Here is a 14,130-nt window from a genome sequence, read left to right on the forward strand (position 1 = left end):
CTTCAGCCCAAAAATATTTTGGTAAATTTTTATCTTGAAGCATGGTTCTAGCACATTCTTGCAAAGTTCTATTCTTTCTTTCAACAACTCCATTTTGTGGAGCCGCTCTAGGAAAAGCAAAGTTGTGAGATATACCATGTAAATCACAAAACTTTAGAAAAGATTCATTTTCAAATTCACCACCATGATCACTACGAATTTTAATAATAGATGTAGATTTTTCGTTTGTAATTCTTCTACAAATTTTAGAAAATTCTGAAAAAGCATCATTTTTGCTTTTTAGAAAAATCACCCATGTAAATCTAGAATAATCATCTACTATAACAAAAGCATACTTGCTACCATTCAAACTTTGAATTCTAGATGGTCCAAATAGATCTAAATGTAAAAGTTCAAGAGGACGTTTTGTTGAAACTATATCTTTTGCTTTAAAAGAACTCTTGATTTGTTTACCCCTTTGACAAGCATCACATAAGTGATCCTTTTTATATGGTATTTTAGGTAGGCCTCTTACAAGATCATTCTTGGATAATTTTGAAATAATTTTAAAATTAACATGTCCAAGTCTCTTGTGCCATAACCATTGAATTTCATTTGAAACAATAAGACATTTTTCATTAAAAGAGGGTAATTCATCTAGATATAGTTCATACACATTGTTTCTTCTTTTACCTTTAAAAATGATCTTTTTAGATTGAAAATCAGAAATTAAGCATAAATCATTTTCAAAAGAAACATGAAAACCTTTATCACATAATTGACTAATAGATATTAAATTATGCTTTAAACCATCCACTAAAAGAACATTTTCTATCAAGGGAAATTTTGGATTACCAATATTACCAATACCTATCACTTTTCCCTTGTTATTGTCACCAAAGGTGACGGTTCCTCCATCCTTATTTTGGAGGGTGGAAAATAACTCCGGCCTTCCAGTCATATGTTTGGAACAGCCGCTGTCCAATATCCATTTGCTCCTTATGTTGTGTACCTATAACAAAATCAGAAAACAGAGCATTTGACCCCTTTCTATTTTCGGGTCCATGAGAGTTAGTCTTAGGAACCCATATCCATTTGGATTTTGGTTTCCTTTGATAATAAGTATTCTTTCTATAAAAGGGTTTAGAATAAACATGTCTAGAACAATCATATCTAGATGCATTTCTATTAGAACTAGAAAGTTTAGTTCTATGAACAAAAGGTTGAGAATAATGTCTTTGATTTTTCACCACAAGGTTTGGTCTATTTTGAGTATCAAAGAAGCTATATCCCAATCCGGTTTTATTTACCGAGCATCTTTGAGAACCAAGAAGTTTTTCTAGATTCTCTTGACCATTTGTGAATTTGATCACTATAGAAAGAAGATCATTTGACTTTTCTTTGAGACTAGATATTTCCTTTTGTAAGAGATTGGTTCTAACTCCAATTTCTTTTATCTCAATTGCTTGGCAAGAATTTTCCTTCTTGAGATCTTCTATTTCTTGAAGTAACACTTTATTTTGAGAGTCAAGAGTTAAATTTTCAGTTTTTAACTCTTTATTTTTAGAACTAAGACTCTTAAATTTAACATATAAATCATTAAATGCTTCAAATAACTCATCATAGTCAAATTGACTTACCGAATTCTCTTGTGCTACAAAACACATGTTGGCGACTTCTTCATTTGATTCTTCATCGGAAGAGGAGTCACTATCATCCCAACAGGCTTGAAATGCCTTTTTCTTCTTGAATTGGTCCTTGGGCTTGAATTTGAGAAGAGGACAATCTTTCTTGATATGTCCTGCCTTTTTGCAGTTAAAGCACTTTACTTCATTGGGAATGAAAGAATCTACTTTCTTTGCCTTTCTTTGAAATCTTCCCTTTTTAATGAATCTTCTGAATTGCCTTGTGATGAGGGCAATATCTTCATCTTCATCTTCTTCAGAATCTTCTGAGTCAGAAGTAACCTTAAAAGCAAGAGATTTCTTTTTAGGCTCTTCTTCTTGTCTGTCTTGAAGTTGGACCTCATATGCCATTAGGTTACCAACTAAGTCTTCAAGAGTGAGATTATTGAGATCATTTGCTTCTTCAATAGCAGTGGTTTTTCTCTCCCATTCAGGAGTTAAACACCTTATAATTTTTCTGACTAAATCCACTTGTGAATATTCTTTTCCAAGGGATTTCAAAGTGTTAGTTATATCGGTCATTCTAGTTACCATATCCGATATAGATTCATTTTGCTTCATTTTGAACAATTCAAATTTATGAACTAAAGAAGCAATTTTAGATTCCTTTACCTTTGACGTACCTTCGTGTGTTATGAGAAGAGTATGCCAGATTTCATTAGTTGTAGAGCATTGAGAGATGCGATTGAACTCTACCTTGTCAACGCCACAATATAATGCATTCATGGCTTTGGCATTAAGTGAAGCAGTCTTCTTTTCATCATCGGTCCATCGGCTGAAATCAGTTGATGGAGTTTGGTACTTTTCTGAAACAACTCCAGATATCGAGATCCATGGATTGCAGGAATATTGTCATTCTTACTTTCCAGTATCCATAGTTTGTTCCGTCGAAGAGAGGAGGACGAACAGAGGAGCTTTCTTCTTTGTGCTGAGATGTTGTAGTTGCCTTGCTAGATGATGGTCAAATCAAAGTAATAGCAAACCTGTGCTCTGATACCAAATGAAAGTGCACTAGGATCGAGGCAACGAGCACTAGAGGGGGGGTGAATAGTGCTTTTAAAACTTTCTGCGAAATATTGAAGGATTTTGCAAATCTCAAAGCAAACACACAAAGAACACAAGATTTTATCTTGGTTCGGTCAAACCCGACCTACATCCAGTCCCCAAGCAAAACCCGCTTGAGATTTTTCACTATCAACCTTGTAAACTACAAGATCACACAGACCATAACCGGTCTCACTTTCAGTAACAACCCAACTGAAAGCAAACAACTCCTTTACACCAAGGAGTCCTTCTTTTTACACAAAAGAAATAACAACTTACAATACAACCTATGGGCCTTCCTTTTGAATGCAAATGAGATGCAATTGGCTTTTGATGTTGTTGAAAGACTCTACTCACGAATTCACTATCTCTCAAAGTGATTTGAGTGAAAAACTGAAGTGAAAATATCACGTGAGTGAGAAAACAAATACTTGAATGGATAGGAGTGAAAAGCAAGATTCAAATTGATTGAATTGTTGTTTTTGAGTGTAAAATGCACTCATATTTATAGTTAAAAGATTCCATACGTTGAGAATATGAAAGGGTGTCAAAATTGTCCATTTTGAACGATCAAAACGTTTGAAAAATGAAAAGACACGCCTTTTTGAAGTTTCAGGAAAATGGCAAAATTAGTCGACTGAAACATCAGTTAGTCGACTAATAGTTAGTTATTAGTAGACTGACAGTTATCGTCGGTCGACTGATCTGTTAATCGAGCCGTTTGAAAATCTGAACTTTTGAAACTTAGTCGACTTGAGAAAAGTTAGTCGACTGATAATATCATCAGTAGACTGAAAAACCTTTTAGTCGACTGCTGCTAAAAACTTCTGAAAAACAAACATTTTGTTCGGTCGACTGATAAAAAGCATTAGTCGACTGCTGCTAAATTTTCAGAAAACACATGTTCTGTTCAGTCGACTGAAAAACCATTAGTCACTGCTAATTTTCCAAAAAACAGACATTCTGTCCAGTCGACTGATAAAACCTTCGGTCGACTAATTTGACAAGAATGACTTTTTAGAAAATATGGCGCGAAAGGATTAGTCGACTGATAAGTCTATTGGTCGACTAATAAACATGAAAATTTAAGAAAAGAGTTTTCTAAAAAGATTTTCAAAAGAGTTTCTTTTTGAAAAGTTTTTCTAAAGACTTTTAAGGTGAAATGCAACCTAAATATGCACTCTAAATAAGGCTCTTACAAGAATCTAAGACTTTTAATGAATTAAACATTTGCACACTAGTCTTTAAGGATTCTTCACCGAATTCTTCAATTTCTTCATAGCCTTAGCTGAAATGCAGTTGATTCTACTTGCTCATCATCAAAACCTTGTACTTGAAGTATCATGTATGGCTTCATTGTCGTAACACGGTTGACCGCACCCGCATGCACACCCGCATCGCGTCGACGTGGGTGCGGCATCCGGTTGGCCGAGTCCCTGTGACATAGGTTTGGAATACTTATTGACTTTCTCACATCTTTGAATATGATTTGTTATTCAGCAAGTTGCTGAGAGATTTAATTTTTGTTCTGGTAGGGAGTAATGCCACCAAAATTATATGACTGCACCATCTTGTCTGGCATATTAATGGAAATTAACTATGTCAATCGACTTCACTAATTAACTCAGTTTTGTGTTTTATACAGGATCCTACCTGCTAATTATGTAATCCTTTTTTATGAAAGGTAAAAGAAGGGTCAGTTTGTTGTTTAATACTGTAGTAATGAAGTTTAAAGATTTAAAGACTTAACTTCATTAAGTTCTTTCTCTACCAAATAAAACTGTTTGAATACTTGAGGAGAATGCAGAAGATGCTGTTATCTTTAATAAGAGTAGCATCTGGATGGAGTTATGCATGGATAATACAACAAACAACAACAACAACAACAACAACAACAACTACGCACATTATGTTTCCCATGAATAAATTATTTCTTCCAAATATGCACATTATGTTTCCCTTGAATTCTGAGTTTTGGTTAGGGTTTTTTTTCATGCATTATGCCCTTAGATCTTCTAGAAGTACTTCTGACACTTCTTTGTTAATAGTGCATTAAGACTAAGACACTCATGGTCTGCTGAATTGCAAAACTCTCATCTATTACATGTTACTGAAATAATAACACATGTTGACATTGAGATTTCTTTTCCTTTTTCCTGCTTACATCTTTGATTCAAATAACAAGCTTCATTTTCTTGGCATGCGATCTATAAATCTTATTTATACTTGAAATTGTTAAATCCTACAACATTGTGTTGTTTTTGTAGATTGCCGTTTTCTCTGGAGGTGTTGACACATCTGCTACCGAAACAAAAGGGACTGTTCTTATTCATAGTGCTGAGCAGGTAATGCTTTCAGTATTCCTAGATATGTTTGTCTTTTAAATTCAGATTTCCATATTCAAATGCCCTGATCTTGTGACATGGATCTTCTGCTTCAGCCATGGAGTGTTCCCTTATTCTGTGTTGTGCCAAAAATAAATTTCCTAGGTTTCTTTACTTTCTACTAAAAAATATTGCTTTGTTAAGTAGAATGTTGTCTTCTTATTGTTCAATAAGTGGCCTTGGGACCCAAGGTGCCATTGGAATCTATAGCTCCCTAGAGTTTTCCATTTGCATTTACTTTTTCTTTAATATTAATTATTTCCTTGGTTTTTCCCTTTTGCTGTTAATCTTGTTATGCTTATTCTTGTTTAACCCTGCTGGAGTTGTTTGATTAGAACGAATGTTCTGAAACTATATGTATATTTCTGCAGTTAGAGAATTATGCAAAAACTGAGGAAGCTAAAGTCGAGGAGCTCATCAAATCAGTTGCTGATTCTGGTGTCAAAGTTATTGTTAGTGGTGCAGCAGTTGGAGAGATGGCATTGCATTTCTGTGAACGTTACAAGTATTCCCTTCATTTCCTTCTTTAACAGCTTTTGTTACTTGGTTACAAGATAGGTACTCTTGTTTTAATCTTTCTAAACGAAGTCTCAAGTTCTGTTAAATTGAAGAGTGTGACATTTCACACAATGTGTATAGCACATCTAGGTTATAGTTGCCTTTTGCACTTCACATTGTGTTCTGCTGCAGCTGCATGCTATTTGCTTGCTCTTATTACATCACACTGTTTCTTTGCCACAGTTGTGCTTACTTAAGTGAACAAATTGTTTTGGAAAACTAATTATGATAATCATTAAGTTTTGGTCATTGATGTTGATTTAAATCATCTAAACATATCGATGCTGATTCACTTGAATTGTGTTGAACCATTGAGAAAGTGGCCCTAGAACAGCTATGCATGGCTCTCAATGAATAACTCTTGTGGCCTGATATAGTGTTGATGTTTTCTGATTGAGTATGTTTTATCACATTTGTTCTGTCTAGTGTTTTTTGCAAGTTCAAGTTGATCAACTTGATTGCTTTCTCTATTCTTCTGTATGCCAGATGCTGCCCTTTCTTTTTTAAATCTAGATTGCTGATTTTTTTTTTGCGGAAAATGTCATTCTGCCTGCGGTTCTATTGCTAGATCTTACAGGAGTGTTTTTTAAAAGAATGTTGTATTTCTTTTTCATTCAAGGGATTGATTTTCTTCTTGGTTCCATGGTGACAAATCTTGCAAACTTCTGGGGAAAACTGCATGTCTTGTGATATACTTCAAAATTTCAAACAACCGAACGGGAATGTTTTATGGAAGTTTTGTGATATTTCCCAAGTTCTCTTATCTGATAGTTTTGCAACATATCTACACTGAGTTTTTGTTTCTCGTATTTAATCTGTTGGATCCTGTTGGTTTCAGTAATTTTCCTTTCCATGCTGGTTCTCAGAACTTCTTGGGAAAACCCCTTGACCATGATTAACCTGAAAATTTGAACTTTCTACTTCGTAGCATCATTCCCTGCATATCCAGATTACAGGCACTGGTTCAAGGATTTAGTTGTGCTACTTTTTCATTATTGTTCATGACGGTTCTGACCAGAGTTACCAGAAGCGCCTAGCCTAGTGGGGAACCACGTTTCCCGAAGCGCATTTTGGAAGCACCAATTTTTTTGGGAAGCGTGCTTCCCTTTTATGGGAAACACACTTCCCATTTATAGGAAACACGCTTCCCCCCTTTTTTCATTTTTTTGTATTTTTTTTTCTCTTTTTTCGTTTCTCCCTTGCTTCCTCCTCGCTTCCTAGGTCGCTTCCGGTTCGCTTCCTAGGTCGCTTCCGAGACGATTCCTGATTCACTTTTAAGTCATCCCACGCTTCCCGCTTCCTAAAATTTTGAAAGTGCCTTGCTTCCTGCTTCCTCTTCCCGCTCTCGCTTCCTCGACTGGCAACCATGGTTTTGACTGCATGCTGCTTGTTTTTAGGTCCTACTTACTCACATAAAGCTGCCAACTTGTATGACTTAAATAGGTTGGAAAACATTTTCCAGTCTTTATTAATAAAATTTTCTTCTTTTCCAAATTGCAGGCAGTTTAAAACAAAGTTGCCAGTCGAGGAAGCGGGAGCGGGAAGCAGAAGCGGAAGCGGGAAGCGAGGCACTTCTAAAATTTTAGGAAGCGGGAAGCTCGGGACGGCTTAGGAGCGAACCAGGAAGCGTCTCGGAAGCGACCTAGGAAGCGTCTCAGAAGCGACGTAGGGAGCGAACCGGAAGTGACCTAAGAAGCGAAAAAGGAAGCGACATAGGATTCGAGTGAGAAGCGAATAAGAATCGAAAGGGAAGCAAAAATGTAATTATATATTTTTATTTTATCAAAAACTAAGATTTATGTCATCATTGACAAAATAAAACATGTATATAGACAATAAATAATATAAGTTGTAATTATCTAACAAATGTATCATATTGCAACTGTCAAGCATTTAAAAAATCATACATCAAGAGAAAATCATAATTCACATTCTTGTTGCAACCATTTAACAAATGCATGCAAACACTAAATAGTGCATTAAGAAAACAAATAAACTTGATTAAAAAGTGTACCTTTTTCAACGAAAGAATCAAATGACTTGTTATTTGATATTGTAAATCTTGTCATCTCTACAACATAGAAAATGAGAAATTAATAAACTCAAAGATTACATAGAGATATAGTTAAATTTTTAAGCTATAAATTTCTAAATTGTAAATTATAAGCTACAAAGTTCTAAACTCTAAACTTAAAATTAACATAATCCACTACTTCACTTCATCATGCAAGATTCAAAATAAAAGTATACCAAAAAAAGATTACAAGATCATGACAAAAAAGTAACATAAAAGTTTTTAAGTTGGACTACTCCAACTACATCATAAAAAAAATAATTAATAATTCAAGAGTTCATTAGTCTGTCATCTTTCTCTTTCCCTTCAAGTCAACAATAGATCACGAACTTTCTGCATCATCACGTGCTTCTTGTCCTCCACGACCATGTCTTCTGCTCCTTCCTTCATTTCCTATAATGAATACGTTAAAAAATTAAAATGTTAAAAAACCATAATTTAAAATATAAAAAACACAATATCAACATACCTTGCCTAGGTCTCCGGCTAAAGAAACGATCAATCCGACCATGAGGAACTGATGGTCGCTCTTGTATATCTGCAGTTCTACTAGCTCTGTTGGATTGATTTGTATCCTCTTCAACTTCATTTGTACGTATGATTATTGTAGGTAATGAAGCTCTTGGTTGTGCATCTTTATGTTTGGATTTGGAAATAGTGTTTGATTGTTGTGCACTATCATCCAAATCTCTCCATCGCATATCCTCTAATCTCAACATATTTTTTTCTACAATAAGAAATTCTGGATTGATATCTCATTTTCGACTAGGCCCTTCTTTGTAGCGATTGTTGTACCTTTTATAACAAGAATATAAAATATTAATGCTAATAAACAATCAATGATAGAAAAAGAGAAAAAAATACCAAAACAAAAGTACAACACAGTTTAATTATACATGTCAATCAATCGAAGATTGGAATGAATATACACTAAGGTATCAACACGATCTTCATTGAGCCTATTTTTTTAACATTGTGAATGTAACTATAGGTGCTCCACACTCTTTCTGCAGAAGATATGCTAATAGGTTGAGATAAAACCTTAATGGCTAATGCTCTCAACTCAGGTGTATCACCACCATAAAAACGCCACCAATTAAGCACCGACATTGTAGGATTCAGTGCATTTATTCTTGCTGCATTTCTGCTAAATCTTCCACTTCTTGATGCAAAAAAGCCACAAGTTGTGACCTATAAAGTGTAGATAGCTCTTCATTTCCAGAAGATATGACTTCAAGCGCGAGCATTGCACCGTCTAAGATATCATTATCCTTTTCTGCAAAAAAAATGTTTAGTAATTATAACAAGAAAATGCAAATGAAATAATAAAATAATTAAATCATTAAACTTTAAACTTTATTAAATAGATAGAATAAAATTCTTACCAAGAGAAACTCGTTTGACCCCTCCTGCTGCTTGGATTTTGAGATACTTCGACTCGTAATATTTTGAAGTAAGCATGTGGGCTAGACTATGGAGAGACACATTCATTCTATCCCATCTATTTGAGACAATCTTACGAATTTTTTCATATAAATCTGGTTGTCCTTTTAGATTGTCTTTGATTTTCCTCAACATGTTGTCCATGCCTTCATACACTTCACCAATTATAGGGCCTTCCTGATCACAAAATTTAATCATCTTATAGATGAGTTTTGTAATCAATAATGCTTAACATACAAAATCTCAATATTCTTCATCAAGAACAATTGTTTATGTTGTAACAACCTTTTTTTCATAGTTTTATCCGTGCATGATTGCTTCCAATCACTCCATCTATCTGAAATTACTGTGAGCCTTAAGCTCTCCCTCACATCAAGCAAGCGTTTCAAAGTAGTATAATGTGAAACAAACCTTGTTTTTGCAATCTTTATTAATTCTAATTTTTTATTGCTTCTAAAGATTGCTAGTGCTTTTGAATAATTTGTGATATACTTCACAATTTCTTTACTCTGCAAATATGTTTCTCCCAACCAATGAAACTCATGTGCCAAATCCTTGAAGATCAAATTAAGTGTGTGCACAACACAAGGTGACTAAAAAATATACTTGTACGTTTGTTTTAATTCTTCACCTGCTGACTTGCAATTTGCTACATTGTCTGTAATCACTTGCACTACATTAGAAGGCCCCACAAGTTTAAATCCCGTATTAAAAAACTCGTCAATGTTTATAGCTGACTGTTGCACATTAGAAAAATCGATTGCATATAAGAACATCGAGCCAAAACAGTTTGAGGCAAGTATATTTATCAAGTGTTTGTTCTTGATATTTGTCCAACCGTTTGAGACAATGGAAACTCCAAACTCCTCAAACTTTTCTCGAAATTCATTTAACTCCCTGTGAACACACTCTTTCTCACTGTCAAGCAACATTGTTCACGCTTTTTCATATGATAGGGATTTATATTCGGGCACTTTACTAACTGCAAATATCATCTCTTCCCAATATGGTGATCGAAGCACATTGAAAGGTATGCCATTTGCACACAAAAATCTGATAATTTTGTGATCTACATCATCTCTTTCTACCTTTTTAAAGGTATCACGAATATCAACTGTTTTTTGGCTTCCACTAGATGATGTAGTCATACTAATAGACTTCTTTGGATTATCAATTTTTGATCTCCTCAACTCAAATGCACTTGATGAAACCTCCACTCGACGAACTTGCCTCTTAATTTTTTTTGCCAATTCTGCATTTTTTGCAACTACAGGGCAAAATGCAATCCCAACACTTTGTCTCTTTGGAGATCCCATGAGATGTGCAAAAACTCGAGTATATGACCCATGATAAATATTTTTGCAGTGCCTGCACATAAAAACTTGGGTTCCACCTTGCTTTCCTTGCACACTCTTCTTTTGTTTCAATACATGGCGCCATAACACTGTTGTTTTATGCATGCTAGATGGTTCATCATCTTGGTCATCTTCAGAATAGTAGTCATCCAAGTCATATTCTTCTTCATCTTCCTCATCAAAATAATTTTCGTTTCTATCCTCAAACTGATATGGACAAGCAGAAGACCTCTTCTTGCCCTTCCCACCACCACTAGATGATTCATGCTCCAAATTGTACAAAGAATTGTCATCGTCATCAGAATTATCGTGATCATAGCTTGAGATGGTCATTAATGAAGCAAAGAACATGCAAATATATTTGCATCATAAAAGTATAAGAATCAACCTAAAACACTTTAAAAAAGCTATTATTAACAGTGAAGGATGGAGAGTGAAGAACACAAATCATTACTCATAATTTACCAATTATTAAAACAAATAAATAAACATCATTTAAGGAGGTGAAAGATCTATGATTCTATAATATACTATGATAAAGCAGACAAAATTTAAAAAAAAGGAAGTTCTTTCAAAAGTTTGCATTTATGAAAAAATGCTAAAGAAAGATAACATAACAACGAAGAAAAAACAAAATTCATATTGGCCGACTGTTACTAGCAATAATGATATTTATTTAAAATTTTAAACAACTAACTGCAGCATACTAGTTGCCCCACTCTTCTGATAGAGTAAATGAGTCGAGCCTGGGTGTGCCCACACTCGGTATATCAAAGAATTCATACTTAATAGGGATGATAAGCTCAATCATGCTTGGTATACATTTTGTATAATATGTTTTTATAATATGAATTCAAGATTTTTCCTATAATATATTTTTTATATATTATAGGATACTTATAAGTATCTCTTTTGTTTTGTTTCTTTTATCATGCTTGGTTCACTTAATCAACATGCTATGTCACATGGGTGCGGGTGCGGGGATTCGACACTTCCAAAAAACCCGGGTGCGGGGGTGCAGTGGGGGCAAAAATGTAATATCTATATCTATATATATATATATATATATATATATATATATATATATATATATATATATATATATATATATATATATCCCCAGACCCCCCTTATATATATATAAGGGGGGGCCGCCACTGGCGGGGGGTTATAGGGGGGCAACGCTCCCTCCCCCCAGAATTTTTTTTAAAAATTCTGCAGCCCATTTCATAGGGATTTAAAAAAAAAAAAACAAAAAAAATGAACCAAAATGACCCTAGGTGCGGTCAATGCACCCAGGGCCGGGTTGACCGCACCCGGTGCCACACACGCACCCGCGTCGACGCGGGTGCGGCACCCTGCTAGCCGAGTCCCTGTGACATAGTCAACATGTAAGTTCGGAATTCACATAAAGCAAAGTCACTTCAAGAGATCAAGGAGAGAATGAAAGTATGCAAGATCAAACACCATAATGAAACCATAAGACAACTTGTGGAGGCAGAACATGTTTTTCATTGACTTTGAAATTGAAAACAATAAATCAATAATCCATATATATCCAACAGTAAAAGAATAATAAAAGTGATCCAGTCAATCTGATCAAGATTCAAGCAATCGTCAAAATGACTTAAAAGTTAAAACCTGTTAAAACCTACAAGAATGATAAAAAAATACTGCATTAACCCTTATTCCTAAAAAAGACAACCAAATAAACTCAGTTAAACCACAAAATGTGAAATGTTTCTCAACCAATATACTGCTCATTCATGGGACTCAAATAAGAATATAAATGATCATCATATTGATAACACAAAAGATAAAGACCATCATGTTATTGCAACAGGAAAATGAAACAAATAGTCTCTAACAATCCCCTGTTCCCTAAATGTACTTTCTATTGAGAATGAAGGAATCAAACCTCTACTCACGAGCTGAACCTCACACCACATAGGTCAGAGACCAGCCCTATATCACTCGAAAACTCTTCATCAACGCAAAATATGGGCCCACCATTTGGGGGAAACAATTTGGATGGGTGGAAACAAGTCTAAACTCATTAACTGACCTTATTTCCTAACCTTAACACCCTCTGAGTAGCCACACAAATCTCAGATTTCCAGAAAGTGAACCAAAATAAAATTAAGTTAGGCAATGATGTCCCAAACCCTAGGTAGAGAATCAGATCTCCAAGGGACCAAAACTTTCAGAAAATAAAACTGATAAGCTTTCCGGTTTTAAAAGATCAAGGTTACGGTGACAAGGCAACGATAAGCTATAAGCAACCCAATAAATAATGATAAACATAGATAAAATAAATTGTTTCCAACAACATGCACATGAATAAGCAATTCTGCGGAATTGACAAAGAGTGTAAAACATGTCACAGGGATACTCTAACTTAATCCCATAGATATCCCATGTGGTAAACGGGTCTCGTGCCAAGCTGAAAGCTTGGAATCCATCTGCCTCGTGGGGCTTAAGAGATGGTTAGGGTCTGCGACTGCCTAACCCCAGCTTGCCTTAAAAAAAACAAAAGAAAAAAAAACTCTGAAGAGTCTGAGCAAGAGTCGCCATGCTTGGCTTATGATGAAGGGGTTGCAGTCGTGCGATGAGCGTGAGAGAAGAGATGGAGAGACTCCGAGAGTGAGAGGAGAGCGTACCTGAGCATAAGGGGGAGGGAAAAAAATCAGAGTCGTGGGAGATGGAGAGAAGAGATGAGAGAAGAGATGGAGGGGAAATGGATACGCGTACCTGAATATCCCCATCGTCAATCAGTTGTAGTCGCCGGACGTCGGAAAAGGTCGCCGGAAGTTCTGAAGTTCGTCGGTCGGTGGCCAAAATCCTGAGAGAGAGAGAGGAAGAGAGAGACTCGCAAGAGGCATGAAAAAAAAACCCTAAAGCCTCTCTTTTATGTTTTTTTTCGTGAGTTTTTTAAAATTCCAATTTTGCCCTTAATAAAAAAACTCTTTCTTTTTAAAAAAAAGGGCAAAATAGTAATAAAGGTAACTCGTACCCCTTTAAAGGGATACACGTACCCCATTAAAGGGGTGCGCGTACCCCTTTAAAAGGGTACGCACTTCCTAATACTTAAGTGCGCTTCCCCGTGCATTTCGGAAGCGTCGCATTTCGCGCTTCCGAAGCGCGTATCGGTGAAGCGCTCTTCCCCTATAGTAGGGGCGCTTCCGGTAACTCTGGTTTAAAACACAATTTGGTTTATGTCTTGTAGTTATTCTTCTTGCCAGTATAGTAGTTTTTTACTCTTCACAGTATGCCATATTATTTGGGTATTATTTCCATAATAACTGCCTTTGATGTTTAATTTTATATTACTTATTCTGTGCATCCAGCATACACTGTTTGATATAGTCATGACACATTTATTATAATACTATTTTTGACAAATTTTATTATGACACAAACTGTAGAATTAAGACAATCTACGAAACTATAGTGTATTCATGCCCTTGTCACTTGTTTATCCATCTTGAATGGCACACTTACCTCCCATATGCTAACAGGCTCATGGTTCTGAAAATAAGCTCAAAATTTGAACTGAGGCGGTTTTGCCGTACCACTGGTGCTGTAGCTCTGGTAAGTTTCTTTATCAT

At 35.3% G+C, this 14,130-nt stretch overlaps 1 protein-coding gene across 1 annotated transcript in view; it reads left to right on the forward strand.

Moving 5' to 3' along the window:
* Positions 1 to 14,130, forward strand: part of LOC149832256 (T-complex protein 1 subunit theta-like) — a 30,550-nt gene that overhangs the window by 12,205 nt on the left and 4,215 nt on the right. Inside the window, exons 5-7 of the mRNA XM_090014399.1 lie at positions 4,976 to 5,053; positions 5,464 to 5,597; positions 14,041 to 14,113. Coding sequence (XP_089870525.1) covers positions 4,976 to 5,053; positions 5,464 to 5,597; positions 14,041 to 14,113 — 285 coding nt within the window. The remainder of the gene's footprint in view (positions 1 to 4,975; positions 5,054 to 5,463; positions 5,598 to 14,040; positions 14,114 to 14,130) is intronic.

This window comes from Nuphar pumila, chromosome 7 (assembly GCF_984573655.1).
Source record: "Nuphar pumila chromosome 7, dmNupPumi1.hap1.1, whole genome shotgun sequence".
NCBI classification, from domain to species: domain Eukaryota; kingdom Viridiplantae; phylum Streptophyta; class Magnoliopsida; order Nymphaeales; family Nymphaeaceae; genus Nuphar; species Nuphar pumila.